This window comes from Electrophorus electricus, chromosome 7 (assembly GCF_041902795.1).
Source record: "Electrophorus electricus isolate QZ-2024a chromosome 7, ASM4190279v1, whole genome shotgun sequence".
Lineage (NCBI taxonomy): Eukaryota > Metazoa > Chordata > Actinopteri > Gymnotiformes > Gymnotidae > Electrophorus > Electrophorus electricus.
This window is the reverse complement of record NC_137503.1, coordinates 34,286,285-34,314,081: the sequence shown is the minus strand read 5'-3', so window position 1 is coordinate 34,314,081 and position 27,797 is coordinate 34,286,285. Positions and strand designations below refer to the sequence as shown.

General features: G+C 37.9%; 1 protein-coding gene across 7 annotated transcripts; it reads left to right on the top strand.

Moving 5' to 3' along the window:
* The first annotated feature begins 240 nt into the window (after nucleotides 1-240).
* On the top strand, nucleotides 241-25,550 carry LOC113588849 (uncharacterized). Of its 7 annotated transcripts, none has more exons than XM_081717860.1 (31): nucleotides 241-264; nucleotides 1,313-1,424; nucleotides 1,558-1,575; nucleotides 2,832-2,932; nucleotides 3,710-3,758; nucleotides 3,885-4,037; nucleotides 5,240-5,404; nucleotides 5,492-5,638; nucleotides 7,285-7,458; nucleotides 7,706-7,741; nucleotides 8,204-12,394; nucleotides 13,644-13,697; nucleotides 13,874-13,912; nucleotides 14,240-14,299; nucleotides 14,993-15,046; nucleotides 15,223-15,261; nucleotides 15,549-15,581; nucleotides 16,578-16,805; nucleotides 17,603-17,712; nucleotides 17,851-17,915; nucleotides 18,258-18,394; nucleotides 19,603-19,800; nucleotides 20,367-20,573; nucleotides 21,676-21,822; nucleotides 22,019-22,203; nucleotides 22,296-22,466; nucleotides 22,707-24,065; nucleotides 24,291-24,332; nucleotides 24,447-24,506; nucleotides 24,623-24,686; nucleotides 25,167-25,550. In XM_081717860.1, exons 2-31 carry the CDS (start codon nucleotides 1,319-1,321, stop codon nucleotides 25,241-25,243), a joined length of 8,469 nt encoding a protein of 2,822 aa, XP_081573986.1. In that variant the 5' UTR covers nucleotides 241-264; nucleotides 1,313-1,318; the 3' UTR covers nucleotides 25,244-25,550. The 7 variants fall into 7 exon arrangements, with proteins under 7 accessions (XP_081573986.1, XP_081573991.1, XP_081573990.1 ...); XM_081717865.1 differs by lacking the exon at nucleotides 241-264 and adding an exon at nucleotides 2,689-2,723 and having other exon boundaries at nucleotides 941-1,424; XM_081717864.1 differs by lacking the exon at nucleotides 241-264 and adding an exon at nucleotides 2,689-2,723 and having other exon boundaries at nucleotides 941-1,424; nucleotides 1,521-1,575.
* Nucleotides 25,551-27,797: the final 2,247 nt, after the last annotated feature.

Here is a 27,797-nt window from a genome sequence, read left to right as displayed (position 1 = left end):
AAAATCAAGTGTTCTTTCTGTAATATAGTGATGTCTTAATTAACTGGATGTCAATCTGGATTCCTTGTTTGCATTTTAGTAAATGGTTCCATAATCAAAAGAACATCAGGTAATTGTATGTGACCTGGTTTGAAGCTGCATTCCATATAACAGTATTTGATTGGTTCAAAAAGCTTCTGGGTTGGGCTACAGTGAGCAGGCAGGAATTTGTAACAAGATCTCATGCAATAGTCAAAGATCATTAGTTAGAACACCTGACAACTGGTAAGTGTGTATATATATATATATATATATATATATATATATATATATATATATATATATATATATATATATATATATATATATATATATATATATTTTTTTTTTTTTTTTTTTTTTTTGTGTGTGTTTTTTTATTATTATAATTTTTTTTTTTTTGGGAGGGGTCGGAATTGGTTGTTTACTGGTTTGATTGTATACAGTATGTATGTAGTAATTGAAAAAACTGACTCATTGCTAACTTATACACGATTTTTAGGTTTTCTGCTTAAGAAGGTCAAAATTAAAGGCATCTAGTGTTAACAAAGGTTAAACACATGGTCTAACAACATTTATGAGGAAAAAGTAATGTGAATGTACAATAAGGTTTTTTATAATATTATTTCATTATTTTTATACACAATGAATTTTTATATATATTTTGAAATCACTTGTGTACTCGACAAAATTACTTCAGCAACAGTTGACATGGTCACATAAAAGCATGAATCATGCATTTGAAAGTAAGTGGCTGATACTGTTATGTATGTGGGTTGCTGTAGTCATCAGAAACCAGGGATGCCAAGTAATGGAAGCTTACAGTACTGCTCACACAATGGAATAAGGAAACAGGATAGAAAATCAAACTGGTCCAGCAAGTGTGTGTCTGGATAAGGTTCACTGCTCCATGAAGCTTGTGGAAGGCTTAGCTGTCAAAGAAAAAGAGTCACTGACAACCATCTCAGCTAATGAAATATGTTTGGGCAGTTAGAATTACAACAAAAACCTGCAGGATCATTTAAAATGAATAACATGATTAACATAAATCACATCCACTTTACTCGTTTTCAAAAAAGACGATATCTTACACTGTTTGATCGAAACTGTACAGTAGCCTCAGGGAGAGGAATTTCTACAATGAATAAACTGTTGCAAGAGTGACATAATATATTATTTTAAGAGTAACATAATATATTCTTGAATATGTTTATATTTCATTGCCACAATTGTCAAGGATCACAATGTCTTTGTTTTGTTTTTTTTTGTTTGTTTGTTCGCTTGTTTTTATAAGACCTTTATGCAGGGTTGTGAGAAAGTATTTGAATGTGCCCATCAGCTCTGGAATACTACATGGAAATGCTTACGTGACGAAAGGTTTAAAATCTCCATCATGGCAAGTGAGGGTAAGTTATTACACTTTAATTAATGCTAGTAGTATTATTCTCTTTCTAGTTGTTGTTTGCTGAAAAGGTTCATGTGTTGAATGTGTTCATTGCTAGAAGGGAACATGACAGATCTCTTTAAATCTGCCCCTAGGAAAAGAAAAGGAAAGAGGTGAGCATTTTACAGCTTTTCACTTATACATAACTATACATTTTTGATACGTATTGGTTCTTTTGCACTCTTTTAAATGCATGAATAATGTGTATCAATAATTATAAGTATTGTAATTATGTATAATATTCCTAATGTTGCTGAGAAAATATATCTTAAAATATTCTATCCTAAAAAATTTACATGGAGTAACATGGCTATGGTACTGAACTATTTTGCCACTGTAGTCTAGAGCTAACAGCCAATACGTTGGAAAATTACAGATGCTTGTGTTCAGGAAGAACAAGGTGTTAGTACCATGCGAAAGTGGCCATAGCACCCCAAGACATTTATGGGGTTTATTTAGAATTTAGAATTTGTGAATACTATAAATTATATCTAGAAAAAGAAACAAAACTAGAATAATGAAACAAACTAATTATTTTTACACTAAAAAAACCATAAAGCCAGTTCAGGTTTTGATCTGATTCATCTGGAACAGCACACATTGAACTTTTGACTTTACTGTCACGTCCTGTTGGCAATATATTATTTTCTAACATAGCATTAGTGACATTGCAATGTATCCTTTAATTAATGTCCATGTTATATTCAGAGATGTGTTTACATTGGCTGGCTTGTGACCCTTCCATTTTTGTCCCATGAGATGAATATCTCGCTTTGTGTTTAACGCAGAAGTGCTCGCTGTGTGGCTAATACGTATGTGTGTGTGTGTATAGGTGTGTTGAGGGTGTTGCAGTAGAAATTAAACTGATGCGAGTGCGACTGCCGCATTATTGGGAAAGCTTAACACTACATTTCAGAGCGCCCTCACTGAGAAGTTCCCATAGCACCAGCAAAAGAACGCGAATGGAGCAATGGCTTAACATTATATGAGCTACGTGATATGTTGGGCTTATATTACAATGACCAGTGAATTAAAGGAACACTCCAGTGGTTTCCAATACATCTGTAGTGGGTGTTTGATTAGCATGGGCAATGATTTTGACATATCCTTATTGAGAACCAAGGGGCAGGTGTTGGAAAAAAATTGATATTTTAAGTGTTTTTCAAGTCAAACTATATTTTAAATGTTTTTATTTATTTGTTTTCCACATAATTATGTCATTTCAGAAATGAGTGCATATGACTACATACTACAGATCAGGGTGAAAAACGCTGAAATACTTCTTTAAAGCTAGGTTATCCTATGCAATATTTATGCTGTTACAGAAAGGAAAGAAAGCATGCCTCATTCATTACAATTACCTTTGCAGGGACATCAAAATTCTTGCTGAGATTTGTTACCATGTTGCTAATTCATGTGTGTGTGGTGGACTCACAAGAACCTCCTTATATTACCGACTCCATTATAGAGGTAAAGTTTTCTTTGATTTCTACAACAGCAGCAGCAACACCAAATAATTGTGACATTTAAGAGAGACTTTGGTAAAACAAACAAAGAGGCTTCAGAGGGTTTTCCACAAGATGCTATATACAGTAAGCTTCAAGAATAGGAAAGTCAGATTGCACGCTGCTGAAAAAGCCTTTAGAGTTCTGGCCCAAGGTCTTATGGTCTTTAGAGACAACGCTCAACCTCAGCAGTATATCACAAAGATGGCTGATTGGGTTGGCAAGCTAAAGGTGGGTGTTTAAGTCAGGCTTCATGGTACCACAACAGAGGCAAATAATCTAATCAGCTCAATCACTACAGCAACTTGCTTTTATGGCTAACATACTCTGGGGCAGCTGAGTGCTGAGTTGTTGTTCATGTTAAATGGGCGAGAAAAGGCAAATTCTTAACCAATCAAATTATTATTATTTTTTGCCTTAGGTTTATTCACTTTACTTTTTTTCCAATTAGCTAATTAGCTAAGCATTGATTAGGCCTAATTAGAAATGTTTGACTTAGAGAATTCAGCTTTCTTTAAAGTTAACCTGGTTATGTGGCACTGTTATGGAATAGAGTACTTTCATTCAAGAAAGTTTTCTCAAACTACCAGTTCTAGTTCAAGAGTGTGAGGATGAAGAGAATGTGTTTGGGCATATATTAAAAACTGGTGTCTACTATATACGACTAGTACTTACAATAAAATAGATAAGGTGAAAGTGGATACTTTTTTGCTGTCTTAGAGCTTTGTCAATCTCGTTTCAGTTTAGTTATACGGATGGACAACTGGATCACATAAGACAAAAAAGAGATGGTAAGAACCCTGTTCTATGTTTGTAAACTAAAACAAAAGTAATTATTTAACACAGGGGTCCTTGTGACTGAATTGTTTTTTAAGCAGTTATCTAAATAACCAAAATCACAATATGATTATTCCTAGTCAGCACAGATCAACTACTATACATTCTAGTGGTGGAGGTAAATGTGTCAGAAGTGATTTTCATAGAACAAATGAAAACTTCCTTGGAATCAATACGTTTTCCACTTCAAGTTGACACCACCACAGAAATTGGTGCCTTGAACATTACAACTGGTGAGTTATTTAATCTATTATCAAGACATCCCTCAAAAGATATTTGAAATGTTTTACTTTTAAGATTTGTCTATTTATTTGTTTCTTGGCTGTTTATGGAATCTCTTTGGCATCTCACTATGGGAATCATCTCAGACATGTCCAACCTTGGAAGCACTAATGAGTCGATACCTGTTTGTGGGCAATCAATCTTTCTCCTCTATTGTATGTAATCAGTTACTCTGTGAGTTCTCTGCCTTAGGCTATCATGTTTGATATATGATTAGATTTGCTTCACAGCACTGGTCTCTGGGGCTTTTTGCCGCAGATGGTTTAGCCACTTATTCTGTTAACATTTCTGCTATTTCCTGGACTAGTCTTTGGGCTCATGCTAGCTTAAGTCCTGTCAATTGAGGTTCTAGTGAAGCTAAAGAGATTTCTGCATTCAGTTCATCATCCTTAGATTTCTTCTTCTAACTGCAAGTCTTAGAAACGCTACAAGACTTCAATGACAGCAGTACTGGAGCAGAGACTAGGAGCAGTTTTATCTAAGGATGATGCATACACTTCTCTTTCACATACCACATGTCACTTCTGGATAGGTGGATATCAGTGAGTGTGACTGTCATTAACATCCCACAACAAGCATCAAAGAAAATAAATAAAATAAATAAATAGATTTGAAAACATCCAGATCCCTGATAAGATAACTATGTGTGTGTGCTACTGCAGCCTTGCCCCATTGTCACAGATTCCAACAAAGTCGAAAGAGAATCCAGTTCAATCTTGTTATTTCTTTACACTGTAATATCGGCATCTCTGTGTTTGGCCACCAGAGGGTGCCACTGTGCTTCCAGTGAGCCTGGTCCTTGGAAGACATTTTCACTTCATGCAGTGAGTTGGCCCACATGTTCAGTAGTCACAAGGGGATAAAGGCTTTAGATCACAGCCAGACCATTCAGAGCCCAAGGCAATCTGAATATATTTGTGGTTCACAGAGTATCACCATATATGGAACATAAAACCTTTCATATTATTTTGTTGGAGAGGTGAGAGTTTGTGTGGCTAACTTTGTTTTAAGTGTCTTCAACACTGCTTGTGACTCCCACAGTGAGATGCCTCACACATCACAGAACTAGAGTTAAGTAGCCTAAAATAAAGTTACTGTGTATAATCACAATATATTTGGTCATATTCTTTAAAATAATTTCTGTCTTCATTAGTGTGCTATCCAAATGACACTAAATACCAGTGCATTTGTGAGGATCAATATGTTTGGCCATATTATGATTGTACTGCCTATGAAGCCTGTGGAGACATAACTTTGGGAATATGCAGTTGTATCAGTGCAATTCCAAGTGGTGGAGAGATGTGTGTACCAAAAAGTGGTAAGAAAAAAGTTTTTAAAATAAATGTTACAGTTTCTCCTGAAATGACTGTCTTTAAATTTACATTGACCACTGTCAATTTCCCAGAAATACCATTCTTTGAATTTTTGGTTAAAATTGAAGTGAACACCACAAACGCAATGATGGATGAACTGAAGACCATGCTGGGAGGAATCAGTTTCCCAGTTATACTTGATAACATAACTGAAGTCACAGAGATTAACATTACAACAGGTGAATATAAGGCTTGTCGACTTATTTATTTATTTGTTATTATTATTATTATAATCACTGTTGTTGTTTAATTTATTTAACAGCTTGTTTTGTTATTTTTATGTAAAAATATAATAGCAGAGCATTCAGTAGTGTTATTTGATTTGGCAAAAACAGATAAAATAATGTTAAAACTACATTATCTGTATGTGATACATAATTTATTGCTAGGCTTTCCACATTATAACAAAAAAGAATTGTATCCAAAATCCAAAAAAATAATCTAGCCCAATTCTATTGTGTTTGGGTGAAGCATATTTATATGAGTTTGATTACATACATAAAATTAAACAATTGGCAGCATTGGGTAGTAAAGGAATACATGTAACAGTGTTATGTACATGTAATATAGCCTCATGTAATCAGCATACAAAAACAGTAATAATTCTGTTACACATGCAAAAAGGCAGTAATTAGATTACTGGTACACTACCACATACATATTTTCCCTTTTTTAATGGTCCTAATTGAGTGATGTCTAACAGCCATCGTGACATCAAAGACGTTAAACAGTATATGATTGACACCGATTTTGTTTCATGTGAAGTCCTACAATTGTTATCTTACACTCTAGTTATAATATATTTTCCCCACCGATGCTGAAACCTTCTCCAGCTATCTGACAGAGCCTGCCAGTGTGACAGAAGTGGAGAGGCTGGCCGTTCTGTAGGGAAGGGCCTTCTCAGCAATGCTGGACTGCTGGGGAAGAGACATGTGCTTTATATGGACAACTTTAACATCTACTGAGCAGCTCTTGAGTCTGAATGGAGAAAATACAGGAGCTTGTGGGAGTTTGTTAGTGGCCGTACTGGCTCATACTGTAGGGGACCAGTGCTATAGGACTCTTTGGCTCTTAAGGGCTTTAAAAGTAATCTTAAAGTAATCATATTACATTACTTTAAAATAGTAATCCTTTGGATTGTCACAGATACATTTTAAAATTACTAGTTAGTAATTTGTAAAGTCTTAAATTTAAACAGCATTAAAATTCTAATCCTGATTATTTGTTTATAATATTATTAAAAATAATTAGCAGATGATTAGATAATAATTAAGTTACTTGTAACTTTGAGCGGTAAGGAGGCGGACGCATGTGCGGAGAAGAGCGATATTTAATTGGGGCAAATCCAGAATCAGAGTCGTTAAGGCAGTCCAGGGTTAAAGAGCCAACACAGAGAGCACGGGGATACATGAGTAACAAACACAAACACACGGAGGCAAACGGGAAAGCAGGCTATAACTAAGGCTAGGAAAACATTCGCGGCTAAGCAAGACAAGTTAACAAAAATGAAGGCTTTGAAACACAGATTCAAGAAACAACCACAACGAACCACATTCACAAAATCAATGAACAGCCAAAACACAGGGCTCAAGACATGGTTTAAATATATTAACTTAACGAGGGACGGAAAAAACGACACTATGGCATGGAACTAAAATACACAAGACAGGAGAAACATGGAACACGAGAGGGACTGATCGTGAAATTACTCTTTATAAGGAGCCTGTTACTATATATTTGTACTAAACATTCTTAACTTTATCCTTGTAAAAATTTCACCTGAACTGAATTTTAAAAATTGTGATGTGTTCCTTTCATTTCCCAGTGTGTCTCCTGAATAATATTGGATACCAGTGCAGATGTGAGGATCAGTATGTCTGGCCATGCGACAAGTGCTCAGTATATCAGCACTGTGATGACATCATCAATGGCACATGTGGCTGCATCACTGCTATTCCAAATGATGGACAGTTCTGCCAACCAATGACAGAGCTAACTAGTATGTATAAGCTTTCCATGAGAATACGATAATCTGTAACTGTATTATTATTATTATCATTATTATTATCTGAAATTTTATACATATCCTTCTGTTTTGATGAAATAATATAATAATATTCAATTTTAGTTGTCTAGAATTTTTGGAATCAAAATAAATGACATAAATCATTTCCGTATGTCCAAGTTCCTTTGATGATATTTGTTTTAGAGTGTTTTTGAATCATTCTCTTCGACTGCCTTTATAGATATCTCAACATGTCCAACTCCATCCCCACCAACAGGTAAATGCATCACATCAAAAATACAGCCAGAGGAAATCATTTTAAAGTTTTTGCTTGTCTTCTTTTTCTACTTTTTGTGAATTTCTCTTTTCAGGCTGTATTATGTATTAAAAATATATTATTCTGTCCATTGGCATGTTTAGAATGTATTGGCTACTGAGTGACTGAGGTTTTCTCTCAACTGACTGAGTTTTGCTAACTTGTCATTAGAAAGCAATTGGCTTCTTTGGACATTATGAATAGAGTGTTTTTGGGATTACAACAAAGATATACATTTGACATACAACAAAGTATAATTAAACAATGTAGTTCAGTCTAAATGAAGTATTAAAAACTGCCTGTGATGATTGTCAAGATGTATTTACTTTTCTGAGCATCTTTCTAAGAAGTGCTGCTCCTGTTTCAAAGTCTGGAAACAGGTCCTTTTCTTGGATTAAGCAGTGAAATTTCCAACTATTACAGCTCTAAACTTCATGCCAACAACATCCACACAGATGACTACACCCATGACCATCACCATGCCAACAACATCCACACAGATGACCACACCCACAATCATCACCATGCCACTATCATCCACACAGATGACCACACCCACGACCATCACTGCACCAACATCTTCCACACAGATGACCACACCCACGACCATCACTGCACCAACATCTTCCACACAGATGACCGCACCCACGACCATCATCCTGCCAACATCATCCACACAGATGACCACACCCATGACCATCACTGCACCAACATCTTCCACACAGATGATCACACCCACGACCATCACCACGCCAACATCATCCACACAGATGACCACACCCACGACTATCACCATGCCGACATCATCCACACAGATGACTACACCCACGATCATCACCACACCAACATCATCCACACAGATGACCACACCCACCACCATCACCATGTCACTATCATCCACACAGATGACCACACCAACGACTATCACCATGCCAACATCATCTAGACAGATGACCACACCCCTGACCATTACCATACCAACATCATCCAGACAGATGACCACACCCACAACCATCACCATGCCAACATCATCCACACAGATGACTACACCCACGACCATCACCATGCCAACATCATCCACACAGATGACTACACCCACGATCATCACCATGCCAACATCATCCACACAGATGACTACACCCACGATCATCACCACGCCAACATCATCCACACAGATGACCACACCAACGACTATCACCATGCCAACATCATCTAGACAGATGACCACACCCCTGACCATTACCATACCAACATCATTCACACAAATGACCACACCCATGACCATCACTGTGCCAACATCTTCCACACAGATGACCACACCCACGACCATCACTGTGCCAACATCTTCCACACAGATGACAAAACCCACCACCATTACCATGCCAACATCATCCACAAAGATGACTACACCCACCACCATCACTATGCTAACATCATCCACACAAATGACCACACCCACCACCATCATCATGCCAACATCTTCCACACAGATGACCACACCCACCACCATCACCATGCCAACATCATCCACAAAGATGACCACACCCACCACCATCACTATGCCAACATCATCCACACAGATGACCACACCCACCACCAACACCATGCCAAAATCTTCCACACAGATGACCACACCCACGACCATCACCATTCCAACATCATCCACAGAGATGACCACACCCTCGACCATTACCATTCCAACATCATCAACACAGATGACCACACCCACGACCATCACCATTCCAACATCTTCCACACAGATGACCATACCCACAACCATGACCATGCCAACATCATCCACACAGATGACCACACCCTCGACCATCACCATTCCAACATCTTCCACACAGATGACCACAACCACCACCATCACCATGCCAACATCATTCACACAGATGACCACACCCACGACCATCACCATTCCAACATCTTCCACACAGATGACCATACCCACAACCATTACCATGCCAACATTATCCACACAGATGACTACACCCACCACCATCACTATGCCAACATCATCCACACAGATGACCACACCCACCACCATCACCATGCCAAAATCTTCCACACACATGACCACACCCACGACCATCACCATTCCAACATCATCCACACAGATGACCACACCCACCACCATCACCATTCCAACGTCATCCACACAGATGACCACACCCTCGACCATTACCATTCCAACATCTTCCACACAGATGACCACACCCACCACCATCACCATGCCAAAATCATCAACACAGATGACCACACCCTCGACCATCACCATTCCAACATCTTCCACACAGATGACCACACCCACCACCATCACCATGCCAACATCATCCACACAGATGACCACATCCTCGACCATCACTATGCCAACATCATTTACACAGATGACCACACCCACCACCATCACCATGCCAACATCATCCACACAGATGACCACACCCACCACCATCACCATGCCAACATCTTCCACACAGATGACCACACCCACCACCATCACCATGCCAAAATCTTCCACACACATGACCACACCCATGACCATTACCATTCCAACATCTTCCACACAGATGACCACACCCTCGACCATCACCATTCCAACATCTTCCACACAGATGACCACACCCACCACCATCACCATGCCAACATCATCCACACAGATGACCACACCCTCGACCATCACTATGCCAACATCATTTACACAGATGACCACACCCACCACCACCACCATGCCAACATCATCCACACAGATGACCACACCCACCACCATCACCATGCCAAAATCTTCCACACACATGACCACACCCACGACCATCACCATTCCAACATCATCCACACAGATGACCACAGCCTCGACCATTACCATTCCAACATCTTCCACACAGATGACCACACCCTCGACCATCACCATTCCAACATCTTCCACACAGATGACCACACCCACCACCATCACCATGCCAACATCATCCACACAGATGACCACACCCACGACCATCACCATTCCAACATCTTCCACACAGATGACCATACCCACAACCATTACCATGCCAACATTATCCACACAGATGACTACATCCACCACCATCACTATGCCAACATCATCTACACAGATGACCACACCCATGACCACCACCATTCCAACATCATCCACACAGATGACCACACCCATGACCATCACCATTCCAACATCATCCACACAGATGTCTACACCCTCGACCATCATCATTCCAACATCTTCCACACAGATGACCACACCCTCGACCATCACCATTCCAACATCTTCCACACAGATGACCACACCCACCACCATCACCATGCCAACATCATCCACACAGATGACCACACCCACGACCATCACCATTCCAACATCTTCCACACAGATGACCATACCCACAACCATTACCATGCCAACATTATCCACACAGATGACTACATCCACCACCATCACTATGCCAACATCATCTACACAGATGACCACACCCATGACCACCACCATTCCAACATCATCCACACAGATGACCACACCCATGACCATCACCATTCCAACATCATCCACACAGATGTCTACACCCTCGACCATCATCATTCCAACATCTTCCACACAGATGACCACACCCATGACCATCACTGCACCAACATCTTCCACACAGATGACCACACCCACGACCATCATCCTGCCAACATCATCCACACAGATGACCACACCCACCACCATCACCATGCCAACATCATACACACAGATGACCACACCCACGACCATCACCATTCCAACATCATCCACACAGATGACTACACCCACGATCATCACCATGCCAACATCATCCACACAGATGACTACACCCACGATCATCACCACACCAACATCATCCACACAGATGACCACACCCACCACCATCACCATGCCAACATCATCCACACAGATGACCACACCCACGACCATCACCATTCCAACATCATCCACACAGATGACTACACCCACGACCATCACCATGCCAACATCATCCACACAGATGACCATACCCACCACCATCACCACACCAACATCATCCACACAGATGACCACACCCACCACCATCACCATGCCAACATCATCCACACAGATGACCACACCCATGACCATCACCATTCCAACATCATCCACACAGATGACTACACCCACGACCATCACCATGCCAACATCTTCCACACAGATGACCATACCCACAAACATCACCATTCCAAAATCATCAACACAGATGACCACAACCACGACCATCACTGCACCAACATCTTCCACACAGATGACCACACTCACGACCATCACAATACCATCATCCACACAGATGACCACACCCTCCACCACCACCACTATGCCAACATTTTCCAGACAGATGACCATACCCACCACCATCACCATTCCAACAACATCAACAAAGATGACCACACCCACGACCATCACCATTCCAACATCATCTACACAGATGACCACACCCACCACCACCACTATGCCATCATCATCCACACAGATGACCACACCCACGACCATCACCATGCCAACAACATCCACACAGATGACCACAAGCATCACCATCACCATATCAACAACATCCATGCTGATGACCACAACCACAAGAAGTATGGTTACAAAACATTTTTACTCCCTTTGTCAGTCACATAATTTTGCAATGCTGCTGTTTTCTTTGACCAAGTATGTATGTATGTTGTAATAAGAAAATTGGCACATGTGAAGGTTTTTTTAGTATATTATCTTCTGGAGAAGTGTGACAAAATTAATGTGAAAAAAAAGTAATCAGTTATTCCACTTGAGAACGCCAACTAACGCCAACTAACGCCAACTAACAAATCAAATTTTTAAACTAGAATGCACAGCAGTGATAAATGAAAAGTGGAATATTACATCAACATTTAAATCTAGTTGTCCAGTATTTTGGAATCTAATTGTGACAATTAGAGTTCCTTATGCTTGAAGTCTTGAGATCCTTAACTACCATTAATTTCACTGTGTTTTTGAATCATTCTCTTGGATTCTCTTCAGTAACTTGTATTCATTTACATCAGACTACTTGTTCCATTAGCATGTTCAGGTCTTTTTTTTCTTATCCAAAAGCAAAGTCAAGTTAGCAGGATTGTAGCTTGCTAGCTCAAAACCAGCCTTTCAGTTCTAATTTAGGTACGTAGTGAGGACAGATGCCATCTCACTGATAAATTATGTCTGTGTAACTAAAATATCTTAAATTGGCATAAATTAGAATGTCTTTGTTTATTTTCCCCTTTGTGCTTGCATTTAATTTAAGTTTGCTAACTGGAGTGAGCCTCTTTGGACATCATGAATTGTTTATTATGCGGTAATTGAATTGTGTGCCATTGTTTTTGCAGTATTGGGAAGATTTTAAGGAATACGTTTTAATAACATAATGAGGTTAAAATCAATAAAATATTGCAACTTGTTTATAGTTTTTCTGAGAAAATGAGATTTTTTTCTACTGAGGTTCAAGAGGTTCTTAAGATATTGTTTGGGTGTCTCACAGAAACAACAGTGTCTACACAGATGACAACAACCTCAATTTTTACCTTTTTCTAAATTCTTTTTTAATTCTTGAGTGCATTTAATCTAAGCTTACTAACTTTATCCTATTAAGACATCAGAATACTGTATTATGGGTCAGTTACAAAACATGTGCCTTCTTTCTTTAGGGATTATTTTGAAATTTTAATTAAACAAAATCTAACCAAAAAGTAATTGAAAACCGAATACTATGAGTTTGGTGAGATCTTTTCCTATTGAAAAAAACAATATTTTGTTTCTGAATCTTAAAATAGTTGTTTGGGTTAACCAGTGAAACTGTATCTCTAACTATTACAGCACCAACCCCACCTACCACAACCACATCCACACAGTCGGCCACAACCAAAATAAGTATGATTACAGAACACTCTTCTCTCTTTGTCAAATTTAATTCAGATTTGCGTGTATTTAACCCATGCTTATTAACTTGTGATTTGCACACAGTTAGCTTCACTATACATTATGTATAGTGTGTATGATGTGTGGTTCAAAGTTTTGTTCAGTAACTTATTACTTCTTTGTTACAGCACCAACACCTACCACAACCACAACCACAACAACAATAAGTATGCTTACAAAACCTTTTCTCCTCTTTGTCAAAATTAATTCACATGTGACTGCATTAAGTTTACTTACTTCTTATTTGAATACAATTAATCTCATTAGACACCATGTGCCATTGTTTCTGCAGAAAGACTGGCATGATTAATTGAACAAGCCCTTACTTAAATTGAAGTTTATACTAAATTGAATATTGAACACTAAGTATTGTTGGATTTCATAGCAACTGTGAGGTCTTTTACTAGGGAGATTTTATAAGTTGCTCCTCAGTATTAAAATATTTTTTTTATTGTTTTGTTCAACCACTGTAATTTTGTCTCCATCTATATCAGCCCCAACCACAACCACAACCACCACAACCCAAAAAGCTTCCACAAAGACAACCACTACAAGTACGATCACAAGACCTTTTTTATCCTGGTCAAAGGAATAAAGGCACATCATTCTTGGTTACATTTACATTTGCGGCCTTTAGCGGATGCTCTTATCTGGAGCGACTTAAAAAAGTGCTTCGTCATTTACTCAGAGTACATCCTAGCCAGTACAGAAGCTTAGAGTCCAGTATACCAATGAACTAGAATACTGATGAAACACAGGGCTCAATGCTGATACCTAGAAGTGCAAAATACATAAGCTCTATCTTAGACAACAGTAAGTGCAATAAGCAAGTATCGCACAAACTAATTGTTTATTATGGGGTAATTATGTGCCCTTGTTTCTGCAGTATGGGGAACATTTTTAAAAATACATTTTAATAACACAATGAGGTTAAAACTAAGAAAATATTGCAACTTGATTATAGTTTTTCTGACAAAATGAGATTTTTTTTATACGGAGGTTCAATATGTTTTCCCCTTTATACATCAGAATAGTGTATTATGGGTCAGTTACTAGATTTGTGCCTTGTTTCTATATGGATTATTGTGAAATTTTAATTAAACAAAATATAACCAAAAAAGTAATTAAAAACTGAATACTATGAGTTTGGTGAGATCTTTTCCTATTGAAAAAAACAATATTTTGTTTCTGAATCTTAAAATAGTTGTTTGGGTTAATCAGTGAAACTGTATCTCTAACTATTATAGCACCAACCCCACCTACCACAACCACATCCACACAGTTGGCCACAACCAAAATAAGTATGATTACAGAACACTCTTCTCTCTTTGTCAAATTTAATTCAGATTTGCGTGTATTTAACCCATGCTTATTAACTTGTGATTTGCACACAGTTAGCTTCACTATACATTATGTATAGTGTGTATGATGTGTGGTTCAAAGTTTTGTTCAGTAACTTATTACTTCATTGTTACAGCACCAACACCTACCACAACCACAACCACAACAACAATAAGTATGCTTACAAAACCTTTTCTCCTCTTTATCAAAATTAATTCACATGTGACTGCATTAAGTTTACTTACTTCTTATTTGAATACAATTAATGTCATTAGACACCATGTGCCATTGTTTCTGCAGAAAGACTGGCATGATTAATTGAACAAGCCCTTACTTAAATTGAAGTTTATACTAAATTGAATATTGAACACTAAGTATTGTTGGATTTCATAGCAACTGTGAGGTCTTTCGAAATAATTTTTTTATTGTTTTGTTCAACCACTGTAAATTTGTCTCCATCAGTTTCAGCCCCAACCACACAGACAACTACTACAAGTATGATCGCAAATCCTTCTTTCCCCTGTCAAAGGAATAAAGGCACACCATTCTTGGTTACATTTACATTTACGGCATTTAGCGGATGCTCTTATCCAGTGCGACTTAAAAATGTGTTTGTCATTTGCTCAGAGTACATCCTAGCCAGTACAGTATGTTAGAATTCAATATACCAATGAGCTAAAATACTGTAGAAATACAGGGATCAATGCTGATGCCTAGAAGTGCAAAATACATAAGCTCTATCTCAGACAACAATAAGTGCAATAAACAGGCAGTAGAGTTTGTTAGTCAACAAAGGAGCAGTCAACATCAGTGTAATAAACAATACCCTACAATAAGTACTAGTTAGAGTTAGTCAACGTAGGGTCAGTGGTCACTGAATATTCAACAAATAGATGGGTCTTCAGTCTGTGTTTGAAGACTGCAAGGGACTCTGCTGTCCGGACAGCAAACGAAATTTGCTTTCACCATCTAGGAGCCAGGACAAAGAAGTTTCAATGCGTGTCTTCCATGAGACTTGAAGCATTGTGTTTCAAGACGAGCCGTACTTGAGGTTCGAAGTACTTGAAGTATGGATCGAGCATCATGTATGGAGGGGCTGGTCATTTTTGGCTTTGTAGGCAAGCATCCAGGTTTTAAATTTGATGCGTGCAAATCTGATGGAAGCCAATGAAGGGAGCACAGGAGTGGAATGACGTGTGTGAACTTTGGAAGATTGAAGACCAGTCGTGCTGCTGCATTCTGGACAAGTTGTAGAGGTCTGATGGCTCTTAGAGGAAGACCAGCGAGTAGCGAGTTGCAGTAGTCTGGCTTTGAGCTCACAAGAGACTGCACGAGCACCTGGGCAGCTTCCTGCGAGAGAATTAGTTATTCTTTAGCTGTCACACATTTTGGCGATTCTCCATTTCTTTAATCCGTTCATTTTTTTAAGATGTTTGAATGAAAAATATGTTAAGCAGGTTTTTTCTGCTATTTTTCTGCTATTGATCACAGGAATGACTTCTCCAACCACAACTACATCAACCACAACCATAACTACAACCACCACAACTACATCCACCATGACCAAAACTACAACCACCACAACTACACCCACCACGACCAAAACTACAACTACTACAACTACACCCACCACGACCACAACAACCACAACTACAAGCTCCACAACTTTACACACCACAATGAAAACTGCAACCTTCACATCCTCTATAGTCATACCAAGTATGTTTATAGACTGATTATATCATTTTCTACTAATTTTCTTATGTCATTTATATTTTTAGACACTATGTGGAACAAAAGTATGTGGACCCCTGGCCATCACAAACATAATTTTCTAGAATGACTTTGTATGCTGTATCATTAACATTCCTCTTCACTGGAAATGAGGGCCCTATCCCAGACCATTATTCCTTCTCCACCAAACTTTTCCCAGTGGGTAGTGGTACTCCAGTTGATGCTTCGCATTGTGCATCTTAGGCTTGTGTGCAGCTGGTCAGCCATGGAAACCTGAAGCTCATGACATACAGTCCTCATGCTAATGTTGCTTTGGAACTCTGTGCTTTTTACATGCTATGTGCTTTAGTCACTCATGACTCTTGAGTTCACATGGTCTACAATCGAAAGATTTAATGACACAAATTAAATGCACGAAACAAAGGCAGGATAGTACACAGAGAATGAAGAACAGCTGGGAACAAGCAACTGGGCTTAGTAATCGCAGCACACAGGGTAGGAGGCCTGGCACTCAGGGAGGCACCAGGGCAGATCTAGCAAGGCAGAATGTTCACAAACCGACTTGTGACAAAGGTGGCATCCTATGATACTGCACACTTCACTGTGACCCATTTTGCCAATGCTTGACTTTTGAGATTGCATGGCTAAATACCTGTTAGTGAAGAGTGTGCAGCTGAAGCACCAGAACTTAAAAATCAGGAGGGGTGTCCACATTCATTTGGCCATACAGTGTATTGTTTATTAATTAATATTTATATATTTATATTTGTATTCTTTAACAGGCACCCGTAACATACCTTTGTCCTTGACGATAAACCAACCATTTGACTTTGATCTCAACATTCCAACTAGTGCAAAATACATTCTGTATAAATCAATATTTGAAAACAGTGTAAGTTTTGCATCTTTTTGGCCCTTTTTATGCTGAACGTTTTCAGTTCCATATTATTATTATTGTTTTTTATTGTTTTGTCATTGTTCTTAATGAGGAATAAAACTGACAGCTTGTATATCCAACCCTTTTCTCTAGATTGATGCTACTTTCAGAAGTGTATCTTCTTACCAGCCTAATTCTGCATTGGTGACTAATTTCAGGTATTGCTATATACTGTCAGTAACTTGAATTACACATGTCAATATTTCAGCATTTAGATAAAAATACAATAAATAAAAGAGTAAAAGAAGAAAGAAATAATCTATTTTCAGTGGATGGAAATAAAGTATTATATGTGCCACTGAAAACATCTGTATTATGAATGGCCCAGTCAATGCAACAAGCTTGTTAACTCTTTAACACCCAGGGCAGTTAGAGATTCAAAGACCACTGATCAAATAGATGAGCTATGTTACTGTTTATCAAAGACTTGAGATTTTAGAGATTCTTGGTCAGTTTCTTTATGGTCACATATTTTGACTGGTATTCTGTGTTTTCAACAGGCCTGGCAGTGTGATTGTAGACTACAGTATTACAGTAACAAGCGCAAATCCTGATTTGGCACCAGCAAACAACCAGCTTGTTACCAGTCTTATTAACCAAGGACTTCCAATAATTCAAAATCCACTTACTCACATAGGTAGGGGCAAATTTCAATGTCATCTTTACAGTCATTAATTTTTTTTCATCATAATTAGAATTAGAATGATTATTATTATTATTATTATTATTGTTGTTGTTGTTGTAATTTCATAAACAATAAAAATATAACATTGCAGCTTCAAGTGAAAAACTCATGTTTCAGTTCTTAATTTTTTTGTGAAAACATAAGACAAATCTAACCTTTCAGTAAAATTATTACAACAAAAAAATCTTTATTGAAAAAAATGTGTCAAATATTCACATCCCTGTATTTAATTTGCATATTGTTCCTTGCCATGATAACAATGTGATGGGTTACAGTAGATACACATACAGGAATCTGATTTTCACACTCTGTCCTACACATAGCAAATCTCCCATCAATCCACCCATCAATTATCAGCTCATATACCAATCACATCACTCATTCATTTCCACATTCTCAGTTCACTCCTCTTGGTTTTCTTGTTATGTTCTTCCTTAAAACCATTTTTCTTATACCTTGCTCCTTAGTCAATGAATCACAATGAGACCAATCTTTCACAGTAAACTTTTTTTTTTTTTAGACGTCACAGATTTTTTTATAGACGTCAGCTACCATCATGGAAGAACTGGCGATATTTTAAAGTAAAATATCTTATTTCCAAAACACCAGTCCAATGCCATGAATTGATTCAAGGTATCAACTCATTATAGTGCAATAAATTAAAACATTACAAGCATTTTCTTCATTTATTATTGCCCCAATGGTGGATATTAGTGCGTTTTCTGACTTCCTCCATGTTGCTGACTAGGTGGGTTTGACCTGCATGTTGCTGCATGTAAGCATCAAGCTGATAAACAATAATGACTTTTTTTATTTTTATTGTTCATCTTTACCAAGGATGCCAGTAATCCTGGAGTGCACTGTAGTGATACTGCAGACAAAGCTAAAACCAGTGATTCTGGAAAAATAGTACAAATTCCATTTTTTTTTGAAGGGGGGAGGGGGATGTTTCATATTTTTAGGTCTTTTTCCACAAACCATCATACCACATAAAAACTTTCATGCAGTTTTTAAAAGAAAATGTAAAAAGGACAACACACATAAATGAGCAAATAATTAATAAATAAAATACCATATAATTTAAGTAAAAATTAAAAACTGTAAATGATTTAATTAAACATTGCTAAAATGTTAAAAACATGTATATTTCTTATTCTTAGTTCCAGATGGCATATATGGAAGCAGCAGCACAGTATATCCTGGAACAAATGTATCATTAATCTGCAGTATTCAACCAAGTAACGTAGGGAAGATTGACTGGGCCATGAACGGCAACATCCTGCAAAACACATCTAAGCATATAATCAGTGCCAGTAGACGCACACTCACTGTGACCAATGTGAATTCTACCAACAGTGGTAAGTCACAGCTAAAACAATTAAGACATCCAGAATCAGTCACATCAGTGCATTTAGCATGCTTCTGCAATATGGACCAGACTAAGAGAGAATTATTATAGGTTTTATTATAACAAAATAAAAATGTAGCTGTTATTTAAATATTAAAGAACTGTAAATGAGTGTACAAATATTCTATGTGTTTATGTTTAATAAGAACACTTTACATTTATTTCCACAAGTGTGTGAATGAAATAGAACAGAAGCTGCCTATCCCAAACCATTAAATCTGCAAAAGTAAAATCATATTTCAAGTTTCAACTCTTACCTTATTTTTGGAGTGTCATTACAAACACTTCTGATCTTTCCACTGCAGCCTAACATTCTGCCAGGCAGTGATTTGCGATTGAATTGTACTGTAAAATGTGACTGGATAAAAGAGTTTGGGATCTATGGTTTGCACTTCAACTGGTCACATGACATTATGCAGCTGACTGTTAGTATAGCATGTTAATGTTGTTATTCGGGGGTGTTTGTTTTTACATAGCGTAATCATTTTGGACTTTCTATTTTATTTACCTTCACAGGTCAATATTCATGCAACATAACAGTGAACTCAATTATCTACATAGCTTACATAACAATTACAGTTCAACAAAACCCCAATCTCCAAACAAGTAGTAACAAATCTGTGACATGTGAGGAATCCACAGTCACGATGTGGTGTTGTGCTGATAGCAGCTATACAGTGAAATTGGAGGTGGACAACACTGCTTGTGCCCAATTAACAACAGGTTAAACACACACACACACACACACACACACACACACACACACACACACACACACATACTCACTCACACACATACTTACTCACTCACACACACACACACACACACACACACACACACTCACACACACACACTCACACACTCACACACACACACACACACACACACACACACACACACTCACACACACACACACACACACACACACACACACACACACACACATTTTATATTTAACTTATGCTTATATATGACTTAGACTATATTAGACTGGTGTCATGATTTATAAACGACAGGCCTGATTACAGGTCTACAGATCCAGTTTTGAAAAATAAATGACCAAATGAATTATTGGATAAATAAATTTGATAAAATATTACAAATATAATTTTTTGTGCAGTATTTGAAATATCGCTGTTAATTGCATTTAGCTATTGAATAAATACATTCTAAATATGCAGCTTTATTGAGTCTCAAGACCTTTATTGAGTCTTAAGACTTTCCCTGACATGTCAGCTACAAAAGAAAAAATACCTCCACATAGAATTAGTGTAATACTCTTGTGATGATGAGTAAATGTAATGTGATGTAAATGTAAATGAGTTGTACTTTAACATCAGATGAGGTCCAATGCCCTTCTTTGGGCAAGCACAGCAATAATGTAATGTTATTATGATGGCATGCTGCCAGTAAACTCTTAAATATACAATATGATCAAAATTAAAATGTTAGGAGCATTTCGAATGCATGTTTTTCCTTTGGTAAACAATGGTCTGCCCAGACGACACTATGACAGTACAGTCTGGAGGAAGACAAAGATAAAAGTAATGACTGTCCATTTATTTACTTTAAAAGCTGATTATGTCAGTAGGTTTTAATGTGTACACTGAACCTTTTCATGTATTCAAGCAGACATAATTCACATCTGTAAAATACTTTCATGAGAAGGTGTGTGTATCTGAGGCATTGGCAGTATTAAAAGACTTTTAATATTTAGTATTAGAAACAAAATAAACACCAAGCAGTGAGTGTGATGCCACGTTTTCTGACAAAGTCTTTTAAACTATTTTTAATGAGCCCACTGGTTTTGGCTGCACCACAACAGGTTTAGGCTGCAACACATGTAACTATAAGATCCTGGCACAGGACTGTCTGGACAATGGTACAGTAATAAATGCTAGATGCCAAGCCACTGGAAGTGATGCAACTGTTTATGAGGTTAAGACATTCTGGATAAATGCAATTAATAAAGGTGAGTAATATTATGAGACAAAAACTGTTAAACTGCAGGCTTTCACTGAAACATGAACAATTTTATCTTATGCTTGTTGGTTGCCATGGTATTATTCAAACTTGTACAAAAATTCCTCTTTACTGTTTAATTTACATGTTGGAAGAAAATAATTTTTTTTTGCTGGTTTACTCTTGTGTGATTATTTCCCCTTTAGTATTCAAATGCTTTGATCAATACTTTGGAGGAGGAAATGTATATGAAACAAAAGTTGGTGACTGTACTGAAGACATGGTTGGCAATCGAACAGCTCAGTGTAACTCATCTGGATTGTGGGACCCTCGGAACCAGCCAGACAACTGTGTCCTGCGTGTTATTCAGAACCTGATATACAAGGCTCAGGTAATATTGTTGTATTCTAGTTACTTATTTCTAATAAAGAGAGTTTGAGCATGATTTTAGAATCCATAATTGTGCTCTTTCTTTGTCTGTAGATTTTAGTGGTAGCAGGAATCCCACAATTCACAGCTGAACTCAGCAATGCTACTGTAGCAAACGCTCCTACCATAACACAGTCTCCAGCAAATGTACTAGGAATCGTTGGTATACTGCAACAAATTGCTTCTGTGTCACAAACAACAGTGATCAGTCAACCTGTAATGACGGTACTTTTATTGTTTTTATCTTAACCACAGTGTAAGAAAGAAAGGGGGATTATTAAGGGGGGTATTAAGATACCAGACACTATTAATTAATCTAACATTTTTTTACTGTGTAGCATATTTAAAGTTAAAACTGCCAATTCATTTTTGTTGATGAATGAAGAGATAGGAACATTATTGTTATTTTGTGATTATTTAGTTAAATTAAATTACATATGTTTTATTAAATATTTACATTTAAAGAGTTTCCTGCAAACACTGGATGTCATAACATCAAAAAATGCAAGCACAACATGGACAACTTTGAACAGAGGCAATACAACGCAGAACACCAGCTCTGTGCTGCTGATGTCCATCGAGGACATTGGGCAAAAACTCACAAATCAGACCTTTGGAATAGTAACCAACACCATTCAACTCAACAGAACTAACATTTCTGCACCATATTTTGAACCATTTGGTATAAATTCAACTATGTTAATAGATATCCCTCAGATTCCTGTACCAGTGTTCTTCACCTTTATAGTTTTCTCAACTCTTAACACCGTCTTGCCTGTTCGAAATGCAACCAACAATGACAGCAGTAAAACTGGGACCAGTATTAATGGAGATGTGGTTGTGGTCAAGGCAGAAACAAGAATCAACAACATATCCTTCTCCTTTTCTCTCATAAATAATTCACTGAAAACCCCCCAGTGTGTATTTTGGAACTTTAGTCTATTGGATGGGATTGGAGGATGGGACTCAACTGGATGCCAACTAAAGTCTTTAGCAAATCACACTGACCTGGTTACATGTGAATGCAATCACACAACCTCATTTTCCATCCTGATGTCACCATATTCCCTGGATAATCCTGCTTTGGCCTACATAACTTACATTGGTGTTAGCATTTCGATGGCCAGCTTGGTTTTATGCCTCATTATTGAAACCATTATTTGGAAGTCAATGACAAGGAATGACACATCCTACATGCGGCATGTCTCCATAGTCAACATCGCTGTGTCCCTCCTGATTGCAGACATATGCTTTATGATTGGAGCATCCATTGTGGAACGAGGACAGGTTACACCAGTGGGTCCCTGCAGTGCAGTGACATTCTTCATCCACTTCTTTTATCTTGTTCTCTTCTTCTGGATGTTCCTGTCAGCACTCTTGCTCCTCTACCGCACCATCATGGTCTTTTCTGGAATGTCCAGGTCCAGGATGTTGGCTATAGCGTTCAGTGTGGGCTATGGAGCCCCATTACTCATAGCTGTCATCACTGTGGCATCAACAGCTGGAAACAGAGGATATGTTCAAGAAAGTAACTCATGTTGGCTGAACTGGGATCAAACTAAGGCACTCCTGGCATTTGCGATTCCTGCTCTGACGATTGTTGTTATAAATCTCTTGGTGCTTATCATGGTGATATATAAGATGTTGAGGAGAGGAGTTGGTGCCTCCACTCGGCCAGATGATAAACATGCTTTAGCGGTCATTGCCAGATGTGTGGGGATTTTGACCCCTATCTTTGGACTAACCTGGGGATTCGGCATCGGGACCATGGTGACCTCTGATTTGAGAATTCATGTGGCATTTACAATCCTTAATTCACTGCAGGTAATCATTTTGTTTCACATATTTTTCCTGTAATTAGAATGGCAAACACTTAACATACTGTAAACACTGCAATGCAATGCAGACAATGATATCACATCTTAAAATCTATTTAACTAAAAATAAGCATTAATTTATTAATTATTTTGTATAATGTTAGACATACACAGTGTTACAAGTTATGCTTTATGTGCTTAATACAGAACAATTTAATTTATCTTTTGAAAGGGCTTCTTTATTTTGATGTTTGGAACATTACTGGACAATAAGGTATGTGTGGTCTGGCACCTGTGCTGTTTTTTTTTTTTTAATTGATATTCAACACGTATCCTTTTTGATCACATGTATCAGTGCTTTGAGATTTTACTAGATTTATGGTTGCAGATCCGAGAGGCTTTGGCAAGAAGGTTGTCACTTATAAACAATAGCTCTAACCGTACAAGGGTAAATACTCTTTTATATCAGAACACTCTAGGTATGAATGGGCTCAATATTCTGGATTTATATGTCCACACTTTAATATTACCTACAAGTCAGTGTCTGATGTGTCTCAATTACAGAGCACTAGTGCAGGACCATCATCCTCCAGTGGACTTCCTTTCATTCGGAGGATTCAGAGGAGAAGTAAGTACTTGATTTGATGGCCAAGTCATTTTTCATTATACTGCGCTGTCATACCTTAAACTGATCAGGGTTACTAAACTGAATCTAATGAGGGGTGCAGTGTCTGATATCAGCAGACTTTCACAGCAGTATTGAAACCAAAAAGCAAATATATCTTAAAATGAATGTTATGGAAGCAGGGCTAGCTGATGTCCTAAATGCTCCATTCAGTTTTGTAGCACTTTAAGTGGTAGAGTAATGACTTTACAACTCAGTGTACATTTGTGGTGCATCACACTTATCATATAAGCATATTTATTATTTTGTTGCCCAAATGTTTCTGTGGTAGTAGTTCTATTTTCTTTTTGCTGTTACTTTGCCAAAGAACACCACATATGGAAACGTTTATACTTCATGAATAGTATAAAGCATCAACTTTCTAAATAGAAACTCACTTATACTTGACAAATAGCATGGTACTAACCTGCTGATATTTTGCAGATGTCTACAACATAGCAGAAGGAAATGGTTTCTCTGCAGCATCTTCAAGCAACTCAGACACATTAATAAACATTTAAGATAATGCAGCTATAACCCAAAGTTTGACAGGCAGGGTTCTAGCCAGTTAAAGTGCACCATTTGTCATGGACATCACATCACCAGCTTCTATTACTCTTGCTGATTGTGTTGTTAGGGAGGGGCTCCAATAACAATTTTAAGATTTCCATTTAAATATCAGTCAATTTAAGATAAAAAATAAATTCAGAAATAAATTCTGATAAATATTAAATAATTGTAAAATCTTATAACTGTTTTCATTTTTTAAATAAATACCATATAATGTGATCTCCACATTGTTAGTGTCTATTTCCATTTCCATTCTTATTTTTCTTTTTATAACCACCAACACTCATGCAGATAACTGAGATTTCATTACCTAGTGGCAGGCACAAACACTATTGCTAGTGCTATGAAGAGCGAAATCTATTAAGGGCCAATCCATAAACATAGTCGTAATCACAGTCCAGGGTCAATTTACCAACATGGAGGGATACAGGAAACATGATGAGGCAAACAGAAAGAAAAACACGATAACAGGAAAATAACTGAACAGGCTAAATACAAATGTACAACACGGAACACAGCTAGATCAATAACACAAGCTACATTAACACGGGCACTATAAGTAACATGGCAGAGCAAACACGACAGGGCTTAGTCCATCTAACTACAGAGAACACGGGAATGGAATCAGAAAGACCAGCCACAACACAGGCAACAAGGCAGGGTATAAATACACAGGGTAATGCAGGCTAACAATGCACAGGTGATACAAGTGATAACCATGACAATAGGGAGTGGCCAATCATGACATTTGTGTAGACTCTTAATGCTACACTGTACTTACTTTTGAAATATGAAAACCAGATCAATAAGAGTCACTATGGTCAGATGGAGCTAGTAGAACGCTACTCCAACACCAAGCCCCATGAAGAGGCTTTATGAAGCACACAATGGAACTATGAAGAGAAGACCTTCATCTATAGTCACAGACAAACAGCTCAGACATTGTCAAACTTAGCAGAGCAGTACTGGTTTTGAAGGAGCCAAAAAAAAGGTTCAAGTTCCATCCAACTACAGAACAACAGTCTGCCCATCCACAACATGGATGGTCCTATCTAGAAATGCTAGCCAGCAGGCTGAACAAGCACTGCTCAGAAAGGGATTTGAAATAAACACAATAAACCTAGAGGCTCCAAGATCAGACAGATTAATGTAAATGTTGCCTGGACTGACTAATATGAAAGCACATGACTATATTTGAATACCTAGCTCTGTGCAGCCTCAAAAAGCCTTCCTCCAGAAGTCAGTGGAGCTCTGGAGGACACCAGTAGTTCACCACAACCTTGAAAATACATTCGGCCAGGTGACCATAAAGTGTGGTATATACCAAGGAGATCTGCTGTTCCCACTACGTTTCTGCATAGGTCTGAATCCTGTCTGCCAGATCATCAATTAGATTGGGTATAGATACATGAACGACTCAGCTACTAAGGCTACACTTCCCGGCACATTCTCAGCACCGTCCGAATCCCGAATAAATGGAGAGGGTTGCATCAGGAATGGCATCTGGCATAAAACGTATTGCCAAACCAAACATGTGGAGCATAAATATTCCCATATAATCATCACCTGCACCTGTTTCTTATTCCCTTTTCGTGTTATTTAAGTCCCACAGGTGCCCATCTCCAGCGCGTCACATTCAAGCCACCACCGCTGTTTGCAGTGCTCTCTGCTTATCCGTTTGATGATGCCACGTTTGCCTCCATGCATTCTGCCAGCACCTTTTGGCTTTTTTCTCTTTTCTTTGCTCTTGTACAAACTGTAATGGGGAGCGATCACCAGGCGGACACATATACATGCTGAGAAGAGCGAGATTTATTAAGGACAAATCCATAATCAAAGTCATTAGAACAGTCCAGGGCAGTGAGCCAAAACGAAGCATTTGAGAATATACAATTATCAAAACAAATGATGACAAACAGGGCATGCAGGCTGTAACAATGATACAAGTAATGATAAGAACATTTAACTAGAGATCAAAGTGGAACACTAGAAATCACAAAGCAGGCAGAAAGACTAGGAATCACACAGAGGCTAGGATTTAACACAACGCTAGGAGTCACGAACAAAGCATGGGTTACAATGACCAGCCAACACACAAGCAACAAGGCAGGGTTTAAATACACATACAGTGACATTTATCAAGACACAGGTGCAACTCATGAGAGTTAGAGAAAATGAATCTAAGGAACGGAACCACAAGGAAGTAACGCAAGACAAAGACAAGAGACACGGAAAACATGACAACAAAGATGCTAGGGAGTGGCCCAAGATAACACAAACAATCACATGGTGAACAGTCAGCAAAGAATCACCATGTGATCTATGGGATGGGGAGCATGCGCTTACAGCGAGCTTTCTGAGTTCCATTTAAATATTAGGCAGTTTAATATATATACATAACTATAAATTATTAATTGTGATAAATATTAAATAATTGTTACATTTCACCATACATGTTGCTAACTATTATGAAACTCCTTTTCATAATAAAAGAAAATTTAGTGT